This window comes from Gymnoscopelus braueri (genome assembly GCF_963280865.1).
Source record: "Gymnoscopelus braueri genome assembly, chromosome: 2".
Taxonomy (NCBI): Eukaryota; Metazoa; Chordata; class Actinopteri; order Myctophiformes; family Myctophidae; genus Gymnoscopelus; species Gymnoscopelus braueri.
Window position 1 is genome coordinate 31668092 of NC_137604.1, and position 18227 is coordinate 31686318.

At 41.5% G+C, this 18227-nt stretch overlaps 2 protein-coding genes across 3 annotated transcripts in view; one reads left to right on the forward strand and one right to left on the reverse strand.

The window, feature by feature from the left end:
* Window positions 1-18227, forward strand: part of LOC308097700 (von Willebrand factor A domain-containing protein 7-like) — a 36896-nt gene that overhangs the window by 10485 nt on the left and 8184 nt on the right. Inside the window, exons 2-5 of one of the 2 annotated variants that reach the window (XM_080445669.1) lie at window positions 12090-12279; window positions 16155-16291; window positions 16595-16739; window positions 17345-17438. In XM_080445669.1, coding sequence (XP_080301795.1) covers window positions 12094-12279; window positions 16155-16291; window positions 16595-16739; window positions 17345-17438 — 562 coding nt within the window. In that variant the 5' untranslated portion in view covers window positions 12090-12093. Of the gene's footprint in view, window positions 1-12089; window positions 12284-16154; window positions 16292-16594; window positions 16740-17344; window positions 17439-18227 lie in introns of those variants that run through there. The other variant, XM_080445670.1, reaches the window with a different exon arrangement.
* On the reverse strand, window positions 1825-8692 carry LOC308102668 (prostaglandin D2 receptor 2-like). The gene is made up of 2 exons (XM_080452497.1): window positions 8578-8692; window positions 1825-3291 (listed from the first exon to the last, which is right to left on the reverse strand). Exon 2 carries the CDS (start codon window positions 3289-3291, stop codon window positions 1849-1851), a length of 1443 nt encoding a protein of 480 aa, XP_080308623.1. The 5' UTR covers window positions 8578-8692; the 3' UTR covers window positions 1825-1848.

An 18227-nucleotide genomic window follows, 5' to 3' on the forward strand; every position in this document is an offset into this window, starting at 1 on the left:
ATCTAACCGACCTCCACGCCCATAAGGGGCTGTGTCCCTGCTGCTATCCAACAAACAAGCATTGCTTTCAGCATACACCAATTTTTTCTTCTGGAGCTGTTCTGGAGAGGGGAGAGGACGCTCTGAGCCATAATGATAAGTCACTGGGGGCCCCTGGGAATATTAATGGTCAGCCACCACCAACTCTCCTGTGAGCCAGTCTGACATAGACACCCTTGTCTGCCTGACACACAGTCATGCACCACCACGTGGAGGTCTTACAACCACCACTATGGGGGGGGGGGTGACCCTCCTCACTACCTATGCCCACTCACGAGCGCCTATCTCGGGCATAGGAGCCAGACCCGCCAGGAGGTCCATTTGGGACCAGCATACATAGGGACACGACTGTCTGCCTGACACAGTCTTGCAACATGTGGAGGTCTTACAACCACCACCACTGGCTACCTATGCTAACTCAAGAGTGCCTATCTTGGGAGTGCCTATCTCGGGAGCCAGCGTGGAGGTCCACTTGGGACCAGTGGGACTATCCAGTGAGCCAGGCGACATAGGGACACTCCTCTCAGCCTCACGCATTAGCTAAATTCCAATACCTTAATTTCTGCCTCCTCCTCACTCCGTCCTCCAGCGTGCCGTGGCTTAGAAATCGTTTGCATCCCAAATGCTAATTTGCTTTTGGAGGAGCTGAGAACGAGGAGAGCGCAGGCTCCCTAAGCCACTTGGAGTGAGATCTGGCAAAGAAGTTTATCTTTCATGTATCGTTTGCCGAACTGTCTTCGTTGAAATGGCGTATCATTTCTATTGGAGGTTTTGCACATCGGACATGGGGGAGATCAGAAGCTCAGGGTCTCCTTGGCTCCTAACTTTGCTCTTCTGTGCTCCAAGTGCCCAGGGAGCAATCCAGTAACCCCCATACTCCCCTCTACCCACCTGAGGGGAACCCTAGGCCCACTAAACTCTAGACCAGACCCACCCCGCATACTCCCCTCTGTCTAGGCACCCAGTTCTGACAGCTCTACACTAACCTCCATAACCACCCCATCCCTCTTTGCACACTCACACTGATTGCCTTCCTAATGTGTTAAAAAGTTCTCTAAACATCTATTCAATGTTTTTCAAAATCATGTGTCTACAAGATGACACTGCGCTTGTCCACGAGAAAAATAAATATTCTCGTGTATGAGGGGAGGAGTTATGAAGTTCCTGTGGGGTGGGTAAGGGGAGGGGTGCAGAGAGATTGGTTCAAAATGCAAGAAATTGTTTTTGGGTGGGGTGTATAGTCAAAGTTTAGTTTGGGCAATATTGAAAACAATACTATATTGCAACTGACAATATTCTCTGCCACCACCTTCAGCAAATTGTGACTATTAGTTGTGTTGTGTTTTGAGGATATCTTAAAGCCTTGTTCCAGTAAAAAATAAATACAAGTTGTTGGACATTTATTATATAATTAGTTAAGTTAACTTGAAACGGGTGACCATTTCAGAGGGTGTTAATAGTCTCAAACAAAATATAGGATTTCACAATTATCTAATTGTATCTCTGCAATTTGGACAAGTCCAATGGATTCCCAGGCCCCCAAAACATAGGGTTAGACACAAAAAGTACTTGTCTAGGATAAATAATGAAGGAATTAAGCTATTTTAACGTTTTTTTGGCCATCTTGGACGCCATCTTGAAAATAACACCTTAAAAGTGGTCAAACTTTGGTAGACTTTTAGTATGTTATTCAGGACACCACATACTACAAAAAACAGTTGAGAAACCTTTTGTTCCAATTTTTTGGGGGTAAGATGCTCTTTTTTCATATATGCACCCGCCTATGTGGTATGCGTCCTATATAACCGCTCAGCTATCGGGTTGGGTTGTCCCTTCCCCATTCATTTCTGTTTGCTCTACCATCTCCAACTCCCTGGCTTTGAAACAGTGTTGAGGATGGGTAGACAATAATGTGGAAGGATTGTGAGTACACTGTCGGGGTGACCGAGGACAGCCTTGAGAGACCGGAGATGCTGAGCTCACATCTCGACTGCTAGCTCTCCTTTTATCCAGTTTTCTACTGATCCCTGGGACTGACAATTTCCTCCCACCTCCTTCCTCTAACAGTCCTTCAAATACCGCCCCTAGGCTCTGTCGTATCTTCACACAGAAGTCGGGGCAGCAGAAAGCATACAGGATGGGGTTCAAGACTGAGTTCAGGAAAGCCAAAGTTGAGGCTATGGGAAGCCCCACCTCCACCAGATACATCTTCTGTCGCCGGTCATTAGGACTGGCCACAGAGGCTGCCGCCTCAATGAGGCAGAAGATGTGGTAAGGAGCCCAGCATAGTACAAATGCTGCAATTACAGACGTTACCATTTTGGTAAAGCTTTGAGATAGCTGGCTGGTCTGGTATGATGAAGTGGAGGGGAACAAGGAATTCGATTTTGAGGACTGAGCATGGGTGTGGGCTGGAGGTTTCAGCAAGGCATTAGTACTTTCTGCAGCATTTGTAATCCTTGATGTGTCATCTGTTTTTGTTACAATCAGTGTATCAGGCAGCCTGCTGGGGGATCTCTGTGTTCTCCTCCTTGCCCTCCTTCTCAGACTGAGAACAAATACAATGTAGCTTCCTGCAATCACCACTAAGGGGATCAAGAAAGCGAGCAACATCTTTGAGATCGCTGTTGCTGTGTGCCGGACCTTACAATCCCTCTGAAGTGTGGCTGGGGAGGACAGATAGGCAAAATTATGGTAACACAAATTCCTCTTGTCCTGTCTCATCGTGACGTCCCGAAACAGGAGGTAAGGAAAGGTGTTAGCTATTGCCCACAGCCAGCCCAGCGCGCATACCTTCCATGCTGCTGCCACTGACCGATGATTTTGACTCCACACCGGCCTGGCCACCAGGAGGCAGCGGTCTATGGAAATGGCTGCCAGCAGGAAGGCAGAAACGAACATGTTGAGGAAGAAGATGGAGGTCTGAGCAGAGCAGAGCTCGGGCGGCATGTCCCAGCTGTGGGAGCTGTGGAGGTAGTGCGTGAAGAGGGGGAGGGTCAGAGTAGCCAGGAAGTCAGACAAGGCCAGGTTGAGCACCCAAACGGACGCCACGGTGCGTCTGCGCAGGCGGAAGCCCACCACCCACAGGATGAGGGCATTCTCCAGGATGCCCAGGCAGGAGAACAGGCCGTGGACACAAACCACCGCTAGGCTGGTGGTGTTGCTGTTGTGTTGGCTCTCCTTCATGAGCTGTAGCAGGGGACAGACCAGCTGTTCTCCATCAGAGGAGGAGGACAGTAGTACATCAGACATCTGTGGGACAGAACAGAGGAGAGTTTGGTGAAGTGAGCTCTGAATGGGAAGAGGAAGTGTAGTGGAGGAACGGAAAAGATTAATTAAAAGGAGAAAATTGGGTAACACTTCTATGAAGGCCGTTTCTATAATCATGCATTTATAAACATACGTATAATGTCACTAAACCCCTCAGCTTCGCCTCGGGATTTGATCATCCTGCTGGGGGTTATTTCTCAACAACGACCAGAGTGCCGTCAATTATCCCTTGCATAGGCTTCATGGGAAGTGTTACCAGAAATATCCTAGTGTCCAGCATGAAGCATTATGAAATCTGACCTATAACTTTACTTTATTTGTTTATTTAGACGCACAGCATATTAATGAACAACACATATCAATGTAATGTAAATACACCGGATTTAACAAAGAGGCTAATTTACATCCGCAGTCCCCACAAAAAAACTACAATAAATAAAGCAACAATAGCTCAACATTACATAACATTACAAGTCATTATAAAAAGCTTTATGGTTATTGTTATAAAGTATTATAATAAACTATAATACAGTGTTATAGCAGAATATAAGGCATTATATAAAGTTTATAAAGCATTATAAAGTTGGGCTTCATAGTGAATTTAGAGAGATAAAATAAAAATGTCAATATGAGTACATTTTACAGCAAGTAATACAAGATCATTATTGTATGTTTGGACCCGACTTCAGTGTAATTGAGTCATTGTATAATGTACAATAGAAAGTGAGCTGCCATTTGAAATCTACAGTAGCCTACAGTAGGCTGTTTAAAGTGCTCATGTGGCCTATAGTCGGCCTATAGAGCTAGTCAGTAGTTTAGTGTAGGTAATTGCTTCACGTGTTTCTTGCTGAGAAATAATTTTGCATGATGATGATCTAAGCCCTCACCATTAGTCTCAAACATCTGAACATGCATACACTTGTGTATACATGAAAAACTAAATCAGACAGCATCTTAATAGTAATGATGACGACAACGGTGATGAGAGAATGGTGAGTGGACATGCTATTGCCTGGAAACAGCTGAATAATTCATTCCTCCAATATGATGAAGCCAAATAAGTCATGGTCTCCTTTGTTCATTTGTATTGATCATGTACACATTCTTGGCTTGGGGTTGTAGAATGAAAGCCTGGTTAAATATGAATAAAATAGATTTTATGGCCTAAGTCACAAAGACAATGTGACTTAGGCAAAAACAATTAGGTCTAAATCTGGAGTTAAGTCACATACTCCATTAATCATTTGGCCTAAGTCAGGTTTACAATTGCCGAAGTCAAAACACAAATAATTAATTTAATCCTCTTGTATTACATAACTGACAGACAGTGTTATTTGTATGTTAATAGACATATATTGCTATAATATTTTTGGGTGAAATGATTAAGAAACATCATACAGTTTGTTTTGGTTCAGTTTTTCAGTTTTCTGAAAATGTTTAGAAACATTACAGGCTATTATTTTAGCAAGGTGACGTAATGTTGATATGAAGATAATACATCATGTTGAAACAATATTACATTTGACATCAAACCAGTACCAATGTCAGCTGCTGATACAATAATGAGAAATAATGATCAATTTAAAATATCTAAGCAATATACAATATACAGCTTATATATTTGTGATCACCAGTATTTAAAGCAGTAGTTCACCCAAACAATTACTTATTTTCTATCAACCCCATCAAACCTAGAATTCATGGAGATTTCTTTGTTTTTGTCGCATTCCTGAACCAATAATTTGATGACCGGCGGAGACTCAAGAGTCTCCTAAGAGTCTCCTGCCAGAGATACACTGATTTTTTTGGGTGAACAACTCCTTTAAAAGGGCCCTATGGAATTTGTGGAATACATGTGAAAATGAAAACCAACTTCCTAAGGTTAATATGAGCATCAAATCAATATTCTAAATGTTTTTTTTGCACAATGACATCAACTTGAGTAAAAGATGAACTGTTTCTAAAATAAATACAATATTTAAAGGGATACTTCACTTTCGGGCCGGGGACACATTTAAAAAAAATATTAAAAATAAATGAAAAAGGTTATGGAAAATTCATGGCCCCCTCACGACACGCAGTGTCCTACTAATGTGTGAGGGGGCCATGAATTTTCCATAACTTTTTTCATTTATTTTTAATATTTTTTTTAAATGTGTCCCCCGGCGGAAAGTGAAGTATCCCTTTAAGGTGTTTATTTATTTTATTTTAGTTATAGAGGGCAATTATAATTATTAAGGCATATTTGCCAGGGATCGTTTTAAGGAAACATTCATATACTGTTCTAAAACCATCAAAGATGAGTCTTGCATCAGTCCTTTAGCATTAATTTATGGACCATTACAGGTCCATTTGGTTTCATTTGTACACTCTTGGAGTTAAAATACTGTGAATGCTGCAATTACTGAAAACGGCCATGGGCAACTGCCTAGCATTCCAACAACAAGGTGGGCACGTGACCCCGGTCTTCTCTTCTTTAGAATTGTTCCACGCTAGAATCACACAAACAATTTCTTGCCCCTTGGAGCCGTTACTCATCAGTGAAAACTGCATGTCAAAGCCTGTTCCTTCTCCACATACCAGCTCTTTTGCAACCGTGCATGCTTAGACGATTATCAAGGAGTGTTAGATTAGGTGGAAGTCACTTTGAACTAAATCAAAATACATTTTTTTATATTAGCTTATTATTTGAAAGGAATTGACTTGTTCCAACTGAGTTCATAGGTTAATGATTTGTAGTGTGCCCCTCTTTCAGTTATAACACTGGGCCGGGGTGCAGTCTGAAGAAAGAGAAAAGAAGCAGACAAGAGAAAAACAAAGAAGACTAGACTAGGACAACAAGACCTCAGACCTGTCAGTCAGTCACAACAGGAGGGAGTAGAAAAAACTAAACACACACACACACACACACACACACACACACACACACACACACACACACACACACACACACACACACACACACACACACACACACACACACACACACACACAGATTTGCATGCCCCTTTCATTAAGAAATATTTGAATATTTGTGCCTCTGTCCCTCCATAATCATAACAAATCAAACACAACACGCACCCACACTTAACCAGTGAGCTTGACACTACATGATACACATGCAGAAAAGACATGATGCAACACTGACGTGACTTTTAAACACGCCGTATTCTAGTGAATTCCCTCTGCAAATGTATGCCATTCAATCAAAGTATATTAATGTAATATAGCTACTGTAAGGAGGTGATCTCCTTACTCTTCCACTGAGAAATGTACAGTAGACCCTTTTGTCAGGCACGACATATACTGGTTTCTTTATTTATTTACTGGGTGCATGGTCCAGAAATGTTCTTTACAATCAGAGGGATTACCAGCACCCACGGAAATGTCCTTTAGGCACTTTTTATTTAGTTGGCACAGGCAGCATACTTACAGATGTTCTGCATGCTGCCTGTGCCAACAAAGTAAAAAGTCCCTCAAGGACATTTCCATGAGTGCTGGTAATCCCTCTGATAAATAGTATGTTACCTGCTTAGAGCCATTTCCACAATTGGCCATTAATTAAATGAAATGCAGTCTACATTATGCCTTATATAAATCACTGAAGACATGCCCAACAATATGTGATGCAGATGTTTCCTAATAGCAGTGATCATTCACATAAATAACAGCAATGAGTCCCACTCTCTGGCACAACTGTATATAAACCTGGGCTACAGCATATGCTCTTATTGTCTGTCTGGCACTTGTACCTTCCTTAAATGATTGTCCAGACTTATAGGTTTTATTGCCTAAATGTGATAAGCCTATTATCTTTTTTTTCTTTAACAAAAAAAAACATTAAAAGTACAATAATAATCAGCTTTTAGGCTGTGGAAAATAGAACAATGTTATTAGCTCATTTCTCTTTTGCCAGCATGGTCACATTATGTTCTTTCTTACTGTGTTACTGGACCTGGCAGGTATTCCAATGAAAACGTCAGAAACCAATTTGTAATCCTACAAGCACACCTTAAAAAGTAGGTCACTACCTAAATCTGTTTGGGTCCGTCACCAGCACAACTGTTCCATGCCTGTATCAATCTGAACCTTATATAAATAATAATGGGGGGAAAACAAATCGACAACACCAGCATGGGTACACTCATGCAACGCTAAAAATTAAAATACAGATGACTTCTGCAGCAACAGTTTCTTACTAAAGTAACATGAATGTAACAAAACAAAGATAATGGGCAAGAAGTGCACTTGTGTAAAGTCTTCCCCGATAACTTATAGCATCATTAACATGATGCTCTGTTATGACATCATAATGTCATAAAGCCATTGAGCATCGCAGTTCCCGCCCACTTCCTGGTTCCACTTCAAAATACTCAATGCATTTTTCCCATTGACATTTCCAAAAATATTTATATCAATTAATTTATGCCTAGAATCAAGCCATCCAGGGTCCTGGTGAATCATGACCATAAAACATTTTTTTCTGTGATTTATTTTATTTTATATTTAATTATATGATATACTATATTGAACAAGTAAGACGAGCGAACGCTGGAGGCGAACGCAGATTGACTGTGGCTGCCATATTTCAACCACACTGTAGTAGTGCACTCTGCCGCACTCTGTCGGCTGTATACAGGCAGTGCAGCTGCTGGCATTTCAGCACGGAGTTTCGAGTCACATGGGGGTGCGAGCCAATGAGAGAATGAGAGCGTGAACACAGACGGAAGGACCATAAATATGGGACAGACACACAACGCAAGCACGATGATATAGTAAGCTCCACTTGGTCGGAGGCGCGGCTTTGCCGCGCCTCCTTCCGCGTTCGCAATAAATACCCTTTGTTTTGCCGTTTTCAAAAAAGTTTTTTCACAGAATCAAACGTTTTATGGTCATGATTCACCAGGACCCTGGATGGCTTGATTCTAGGCTTAAATTAATTGATATAAATATTTTTGGAAATGTCAATGGGAAAAATGCATTGAGTATTTTGCAGTGGAACCCGGAAGTGGCCGCAACTGCGATGCTCTATTATGATGCCAATCAAAACATACAATTACAGAGATGGCATAGTAGTTGTAGTATACATTCATCATGCATACACAGAATTTCAGAAGTCAGTAGCCTACACATAAAATGAACTGAGTACTGAATGAGTACCAATGGAACCAAATGGACCCATAATGATTTTTCTGAGTACATTCAGGCACATTTTTCCACTGTTGCTGTGAATGATTTTAAACTTCAATCGCAGTTGAAGGCACTCACCCTGTGCTGTTTGTTGTGTTCACATGTGGAGATGAAGTCTCAAGCATGCAATACAAAGTGCTGCTCTTCCAGCCTCTTTATCTTGTTGTAGAAGTCACTCATCGCTCCAGTTCTGTCCCTTTCTGCACCTCTTCCTACTGTTTTAAAGACACTTGCAGAAGCCCCACCTCCACACACACTGCCCCACCCAATATTCCTAAGAACTGATCAGTTCTCTGGCTCATCATGGCTCATTCCAGGATTGATTATATCAGTTTTCTTGCAAAGTGGTTTCCAAACTTTTCAGCGCAAGACCCAAAAGAGAAATTTTGTGTCTCCCCGGGACACAAACTTAAAAATGCATTATGAATTAAACACTTAAGCCCTATTTAATTGTGAAAATAACAGATCTACAAGCACACAACCCATCGCATCGGGGCACGTTGTGTGCTTGTAAATCTGCTATTTTCAAAATGTTTTAAACGTTTTAAAAAAGTATATTTTTCCCCATTAAAAAAAAATGTAGTAAACACAAAAATGGGTCCGTGCTTGGAAACCACTGCTCCAGCATTCCTAGAAACTAGAGAACTGATATAGATCAGTTCTCTAGTATTCTAGCATGGCTATTTCCAGGAGAGATTCTATAAATTATCTTGTATTAGTAGTAGCATGACTCATTCTTCAGGAGGGATTCTACTGCGTCAGTTCTCTAGTTTTCTAGCATGACTCATTCTCCAGGAGCGATTCTAGACTTGGCTGAAGTACAGGAATGTTTGTCTTGCCTCAAACATTTAGTGGCCCTGGGGGTTTACATTTCTCACGGCCATACTTAGTGTAAATCCTAAATCAAATCCCATACAATTCCACATTGATAGCTAACCTCATTTGATGTGGGTTTAGATTGCATGCACTTGTGTGTGTGTTTGTATTGATTAAAGTCCTTATAAAACACATTAGAGAAAAAAATAAACGACGAATGATTCAGTGAAAGCTGTATTACATGCTGTGTGTGTGTGTGTGTGTGTGTGTGTGTGTGTGTGTGTGTGTTGTGTGTGTGTGTGTGTGTGTGTGTGTGTGTGTGTGTGTGTGTGTGTGTGTGTGTGTGTGTGTGTGTGTGTGTGTGTGCACATCCATTTGTGCCTGCGTGCACAAATGGATGTGTTTGTGACCAACACCATGTGAACTATTGTCTTTTCTTGTCAACAGCTCTTACCAATTAAACTAATTAGGGCTCTGTTCCAAATCCATTTAATCTGGCGTCTGCCATTTTGTTTTATAAAGCAATGCAATTTTGGGTCATGGGTGGGGTGGTCGACTTGGAAGCACAGTGGTTCATTTTATTTTCAAGGACCCCCATAACTCTGAGAGTGTACAAATGGAACCAAATGGACCCAGAGTTACACACCCGGAAGGGACCAATTGAAACCCCCTCAAGGAGCCATGAGGGTACCTGGACCACACTTTAATAAATATACACATAATAAATATTGCTGAAGGCTTTTGAATGTATGTACATAACTTTTCACCCTAAATGGTCTTTGTCAGGTACATGTTGTACCTGACAAAGACCATTTATAATACATTTCACCTTGGGAGCAAGTGTGTGGATATTCAGTTTTTTATCCTGCACCTACTGTATTGTTGGATGTACAATCAATCCCTCTGACTGCATTTGCATGAACTAGTTCCCATGACTTTCGACTGTGAGACCCATAGAAGTCTTCTTATAGAGACAAAATTACTAGAGGGCACCTCTCATAAATACAACAAATACTCACTATAATGTTCCCATCCTTGTTGACAATTGAGAATGTAAATAAACAGCACTGTCATTCTTCCAGTTCACCTCTCTGTCACCATCTTCAGGCAATTGCAATGAACATCAAACCCTTACAGAAGAAGTCCATGAGTCATCAGTTCATTGATAGTGTGATTAATTTTCATTCAAACAATAGGGAACGGTTTGTCATAGGTCTAATGTACAGAACGAACCGCAGTACAAAACACATTAGGCAAATATGAGGAAGACATTTATCCTAAATTAGCTGCTCGTGCCAAACCTGATTAAGTCCACCTCAGTCAAGATGTAAGTTAAAGGTAGGACACATTTTAAAGATTTCATATCTTTAGGCAACTGAATTGTGGAAATGAAATCAATATACAAAGTAAAATCAGTGTTGATTTATCCAATTTTGTAACTTTGAGAGTATACCTGTAATCAAATGGACCTGTGGTTCCATCACTCACACTAACACTCAGGATTTAACTGCAGTGTATAGGGTATTCACCCTGATTTGTGGGATGTTCTACCAAAACTTTTACTTCCTTTCTCCATCTTCTCGTTTTCTTTGCTCTCCACACTATTTCTGTTGAGACCCATGATCCCACATGCCTGTCTCTCTGTTGGCTTATCCCTCTGTGCAGACACGTCCCAGAAGCGTACACGGCTGGTATATTTCCCAAGTGCTGCCCATGGAAATCAGACAAATAGACTGATATTGACATCATTTACCGGTCATTACAATATCTACGCTAAGGGGATAGAAGAAAATTAGTAGGCTAACCTTTATGCCAAATATCAATCGGGTCATGAGTTGCTTGACAATGCTTAATTCAACAAAGTTTACTGATGGAATAATTAACAAAGGTGCAGTCAATAGAACACAAATCTCCACCAGGATGCATGTCGCTCCCTCTGTCTGTCATGGGGCATGTGTTGACAATGTTCTGGTGTTGTGTGCATGTATGAAAAGGGAGGCAGGGATATTATAAAGGACTGCATTACACACATACAGTAGGAGACAAATCTTTGGACAGGGAACACTGCGAAAAGTATTGTGGCATGTTGTCATCACTAGGACAGTAAACAGAAAATGCCCGCGGGCACTGTGCAGGCCTTTTCTGTTTATACTGGACAATTATGCTGGTATTTTTGGTAAGCCTTGAGTCAACAGAGCAAACTTTTATAGATGATTGGTCATCACTAGGACAAGTTATGACGTTACAATGTTATAGCCTACAATGCCTTATAGTTTCACAGATGCAGCCGAAGCCAGCAGCAAATTGGCATAGTGCAGATGGATACTTATTCCTCTCATCTCCACACCCAACTGAACAGGCACCCTGACCAACCTGTAGGGGTCGCTAATGCAGCAATAGAGATGGCCATCTCTATTGCTCCTCCTCATGCGGCTTCCCAACCTGGAACATAGCCAGTTGGAGTGCCTGGCCAGGCAAGGTGCACTCCAATGAGTGCATCAGGCCTGCTGCGGTGGTGGGCCACTGCGCCACCCAAACATTTATTTAAATTAAATGTATCAGGTCTTTTAATGTACCGTTTGACTCACCTGTCATCAAAAGCCTTATAATGTGCCATTAAAACAGTATCAGAATTTCAGCAAGAGTATCAGGTGAAGAGCAAATTACACTTTTTTTAATCATTTGTTATCATGTTGATAATCTGTTATTAATTATATCTGTCTAAAGTCTAAACAAGAGCTGTTCTTAATAATTGCTTACAACCTTTCTTTAAGACTGATGATGTCACCAATGCTGGGTGTCGTCCTGCTTACCTTGGCCCTATCAGGCGGAGCCATAGCCTTTGCCCCCAATGGAGGCGAGGCATCCACTCATGTCAGCATTACACGAACGGCTCTTTTGCAAAAAGCGAGAGAGACTTGTCGGTCAGTGGCTCTATCATCTGGTCATGAGTTCAATCCTACGGTGGGTGGGTAGGAAGCACACACACACACACACACACACACACACACACACACACACACACACACACACACACACACACACACACACACACACACACACACACACACACACACACACACACACACACACACACACACACACACACACACACACACACACACAGTAAGTAAGTGTCATAATTTTGTCTGGGATTCCCAGTTGCTTTGACCACATGATCCGTGGTGTCCCTATTCTTGGCATGTCATGGTAGGTGAACAATGAAGATCCGTCTGAAATTAAATTAGCAGATCTACAAACTCAGTGGGTCACAACGCGACACAATGTGTTGTGAGCTTGTAGATCGGCTATTTCCGGCAAGGAGATTTCATGAAGAGGCAAAAAGGAGGTTACCAAGTATTAAGACCTCAGGGGGATGACCCCAGTCAAATTGTTGGTGTTAAACAGAAAACATTTACTGCGACTGCAGAGACTTTAGATCTATGCAATACATGCAGATAGTAGCTAATCAAACTCTTCAGCAATAAACAAACTTTGTAGACTAAAATATCTATTGATCGATCATTCCAATAGAGCAATCTGATTAGATTAAAATATAATAATATGTTGAGGCCATCAGAACAGATAGGTGGTGATGGTGCATCCCATTTGAATCGGGAGCGACAGTAGAAAGTACAAAGTGTTGTCAAAACAAACATGACCTGTTCAGTTGACAGTAATTCATCATTTGAATATGATTCAAATAAACAGAGTTTTCCTGTAGCTTTTAGAGAGAGAAATGCTGCTACCCCTGACTACTGTATAGAATGGAATCAAGTAAAAATGTCACGTTGTGAGTCAGGAGAGCAGACAACCCAAATGCAGGATGAGGCAGAGTCAGGGCAGGTCAAATTTAAGTCTCTAAACAGAAGAGGAAGGCAAAAACCGAAGGCCAGGTACAAGCAATGTCAAAACACAAAAGGCAGTCAGAACTCAGGGAAGGAACAGGAGGAAAACAGGAAGAGCACTAGGAAACTACACTGGGAAACACTAGGGTAGATGTTCTGAATACGAGGACTCAATGCTAGTTATTAACACTCACAGAAAACGTTCAAACAACTTACTGAAAAGAAATGAAACACAGGGGAATATATATAGACCAGGACTAACTAGACACAGGTGAACTAAACTGACAATCAACACAGGGATAGGCTAGGGGACAAACAGAACATAGGTGGAGATAACTACTAATGACAGAACACAACTGTAAAGTAAAACACTAACTATAACTAGACGCGTCGCAATTCTGGGAAATTGCAAAGTGTGGTTGCGCCGACGCCGGTCTCAGGTCGCCGCCGCCGGGACTTGAGGAATACGCTTGGAGGAATACCGTCGGAGGCCGCGCGACGTGCCATTCGAATTTGGTGATGATTGGATCCTGCGTTCATGATACATGGCGTTTTGATTTTAAGAAATAGGCCCCTCCCACTAAATAAATAGGCCCCTCCCACAAATGTAGCGGGCCAATGACATCGTCCTGTAACTCCTGAGATCACCTGCTTTTCATTTTGAGAGGAGTGATCCCCCCAAAAATCATGTTTTTACATCAAACGGTTACGTTTTGCGCAGTTGTGGTGCCCCCTATGGATCAAAGTGGAAATGCTTTTGGTGATTTGTTGAGTAAGCCAACCTCGACATGTGATTTAAATTTGGGATCGATTGGACGTTTTGTTCGTGATTTTTGGCATTTTGGGTAAAACGGGCCCCTCCCACTAACTTTGGAAGCCAATTACGGACGAACGGTAAGGACTATCAAAATTCTGTTTCACTCCGGATTATCGCATGGGTCCAGAGATCATGTGTACCGATTTTTGTGAAATTTGGAGAAAATATGTGGGAGGAGGAGCTAAAAGTGTGTTTTGAAGAAAATTCAAAATGGCGGAAAATCTATCCTGACGCAAATGGGCGTGGCCTATATGGGGAGTTGCGTCATGGCCCAAGGAATCTAGGGGGAAAAAGACTTTTATTCTAGGACCTACGGTTCAAAAGTTATAGGCCAAAAACGTAAACTGAGCTGCTATAGCGCCACCATGAGGCCGAATGATATAATTTTTCTTTTAATAATTTTGCACTAAATTATGAACCTCCCTTCCAAGTCTTGTAACTCTAGCCCTAACGGTTTCAGAGAAAAAAATACTTGAATTTGAGTTTTTTCACTTTTCCATTAAAGTGGATGGGGACATTTAATGCACTAATAAATCAATATCAATTAAACTATTTAACCAATCTCTTAGCAAAGTACAAGCGCACGATTCCCGATGAAGCCGGTCATTTTGACATATGCCACTAAATTGGGAAAAATAAACTGTGGGAGGAATACCGCTTTGAAATATTGTTTATCTAGAGCGAAAGAATAAAGTTTATCTATAACAATAGTCTGGTTGCCCATTCGGGCAACCACACTAACTAAGAAACAATGAACACAAGAAAACACAACAGGGAGACAGAACAAGGCACGGATCGTGACTAATGTACTGGGAATACCTCTAAACTACTTAGAGATACTACTATTTTGACAATAAGCGGGCTGTCAATAACTTTTAGAGTAATATTTTCAATGTAAATAGTTCATGTAACTTCGGCGGCTGAAGTGCACTGTGTACAGGCACTGTGCGGGTTACAATCCAAACTTTTTGGATCTGGGCTCCTACTCCATAAAAAGCCCAATTCAACTCCTGGTTGAACTACACCAGGCAGAGTAAAACTGTTGAAGGGCTGAAAGCAAGGAAGAACAAGCAGGCTCTGACAGGATTGATTGTAGGTCACCAGCAGTAGTGGATTCCAATCCAGAGACAGGGGTCAGCCCATTCAATCTGGGAACGCATACTGTGTCATTTTAGATGTTAACCATTATTTTATACTTTGAGAAATTCAAAAATAGCAGATCTACAAGCTCATAGTGCGGCACCGAGTGCCACGCTACGAGCTTGTAGATCTGCTATTCTTTTTGAAAAATGGTGAACATTTGTACAAATGTTGATTATATATATATTTCTCAAGCGAAGATTTTAACTAAAATCTTTGCTTCTGAGGATTCTACAAATGTCTTCTAAATCCTAAGAGTTATTATTATTTTATTGTTTTACTTATGTTGCTATAATATCAGTGGTTCTCAAACTTTTTTCACGTCAAGGACGCCCAAAATGATATGTATTTGTCCGCGGAGCCCCCCCCATCTCAAAATATTTTGTTCCAGGGACCCCAAGAAGCAAAGATTTGATTTAAAAATGTATATATATATATTCAAAGAGTAAATAAATGCAGATCTAAAAGCTCACTCTGTGCTACACTATGAGCTTGTATATCTGTTATCTAAAATGACACATTGATGCATTCCCGGATTGAATGGTTTAAATACTGCATCGTCGCTGGACATAGTCACATAAGGTTTCCATGAATGTTCCTTGACTTCTATCAGGTTGTCCCAAGGCACACTTAAAGGAGTAGATCACCCAAAAATGTACGTATATTCTATCAATTACATACCCCATGAGGCATTGAATTCATGGAGTTGATTTAGTTTTTGTTGCATTCCTAAGCCTAAGCCAATGATTTAATAATAACCGGCGGAAAGATGCTAATGTATCTGGTAGGAAACACAAAGTAGACTCTTGAAATTATTGGCATAGGAATGCGTCAAAATAAAATAAAACTCCATGGTTTCAAGGCTTCATGGGGTGTGTAATTGATAGAAAATAAGTAATCTTTTGGGTGAACTATTCCTTTAAAGAGATTGTCCATAATGATTTAAAGTGCCACAATATTAGTCTCATTATTTGTACTCTTTAAATAGATTTGTACTAGAAAGCTAACCTCTATATTTTCCCCTTTGACCTCAGGGTAACTCTCCTGAAGAGCTGGTCCAGGCCTGTCTAGGTCCCAAAGCAACAGGAGAGGTGTCAGCTGCCAAGTTCCGCTCTGCTCTCAATGAGATCTACGTTCAGAATGGACTGGTGGACCGTGATTTCAGCAACAGGTGGGAGAACATAAGTAATGGGCAGTAGACCTTACATAGAATGCTATAGAATATATAGAATAATGCCTGTATAATCTGTGACATCATGATAAGGTGGGAGGTGGGAGAACATAAGTAGTAATGGGCAGTAGACCTTACATTGAATGCTATAGAATATTAGAGTTGGATAGAATAATGCCTGTATAATCTCTGACAGCACAAGTACCGTTCTCTAATAAGCCACAATTTTAAATGTGTTAATGAGTTCTTGTAACATTTGTAACAAGCACGGCTTGACATGGCTTGTGCAAAACTTTACTTCAGTCCTCCCCACCACTTCAACAATGAGGCTTTCCTTGAGGGGCGGGGCCTGATCACAGAGGGTGTGGCTAGCATCAAGGCCAACATCCGAAATCAGAACTTCCAAGCTGCAAGGGAAACACTGGGAAGAGTGCTGCATACCCTGCAGGTGAGGGAGATGTAGGGAGAGGAATGTTACACTACTAAATGTAGAGAACTGAAGCAGCGGTCAGGTTTTTATGCGTCACATATCTGGAACAAACTCCCAGAATGGTGCAGATCTGCTGCAGTCCACAACTTATTTTAATGAATAAAACATTTAACCAATCAGTATCCATCCAATCTGAGTACATAAATAGCACATCTACTGTGGTTGGAGGTGGTCTCCCTGCTCTTCCATTGAGTGACCCTGGTGTGGGAAAGGACACTTTACTTGTTGACAACTAAGTAGCCCTGCTTAAAGCCCATGAGCCCATATTTCTCCCTCTTGGATACGTTTGGTTTAGAAATAAAGCTATTCATTCATTTATTCGGGACATAAACAATACTGATAGCTTTAAATGAAAGTTGAAGACCTTTCTTTTTTCTGCTGTCTTTCAGTGTTTTTTTAAAAACTGTGTTCAAATGTCCTTTGAAAACAAAAGTTAAACTGTGTGTGTGTGTGTGTGTGTGTGTGTATGTGTGTGTGTGTGTGTGTGTGTGTGTGTGTGTGTGTGTGTGTGTGTGTGTGTGCGCACGCACGTCCGTGTTCGACTTGACTGAACACACTATCAGGACTTCTACAGCCATAGTAACTGGGTGGAGCTGGGATTCACAGATCCATACTTCAACCTCATCCGCCCAAACCTCGCTCTGGAAAGCCTTGCAGGTGTGTGTGTGTGTGTGTGTGTGTGTGTGTGTGTGTGTGTGTGTGTGTGTGTGTGTGTGTGTGTGTGTGTGTGTGTGTGTGTGTGTGTGTGTGTGTGTGTGTGTGTGTGTGTGTGTGTGTGTGTGTGTGTGTGTGTGTGTGTGTGTGTGTGTGTGTGTGTGTGTGTGTCTCTCCGGTTTTGTAGCCACCCTACTTTTTATGACAACAGTGATAGCAGAGGGGAAAGATAAGAGGGAAACATCACCTGTAATTATGAGATGATTACAGACAATTCCCAGGCAGTCTACTGTAATGGGCAGTAAAATGTGTCTAATAGTGCGTGCCAACGTGTCGTCACCACGGGGGGGCGTGGCATAGTACTGTAGCTGCAGACATACTTGTGGGGGGCAATGTTAACACATTGACTGCCAGAGTTTATTCATAATGTACTAACCCCTGTGCCAGCAATTTGCGTGTTTTTTAATTTTTTAATTTTGTAATTTTTCATTCAAATAAATTCTCTGATTGTGGTGTTAAGCACATACGACAGTTCCACCAGTAGAGAGCAGCAAATCCACACATTGATCACCTCGCTCGCCCCCTCCCAAACAGGCCCACGTCATATCCTGTCATTCACCGGATGTTATGTTTTCGACAATCTCTGATCCGCTGATCGGCCTGAAAACGATGTGATACACTACGACGATGACTGTTAGTCACCCGGACCAAAGAAAATAGAAGTTGAGCTGTCCGTTCGTTTTTTATACGGTGTGAAAAACCGTGTTTTTCCCTATTCTGGCCGAAAATGAC

Bases quoted from the DNA above. Each gene is read 5' to 3' on its own strand.
- LOC308102668 (XM_080452497.1), bottom strand. From the start codon at position 3,291: ATGTCTGATGTACTACTGTCCTCCTCCTCTGATGGAGAACAGCTGGTC.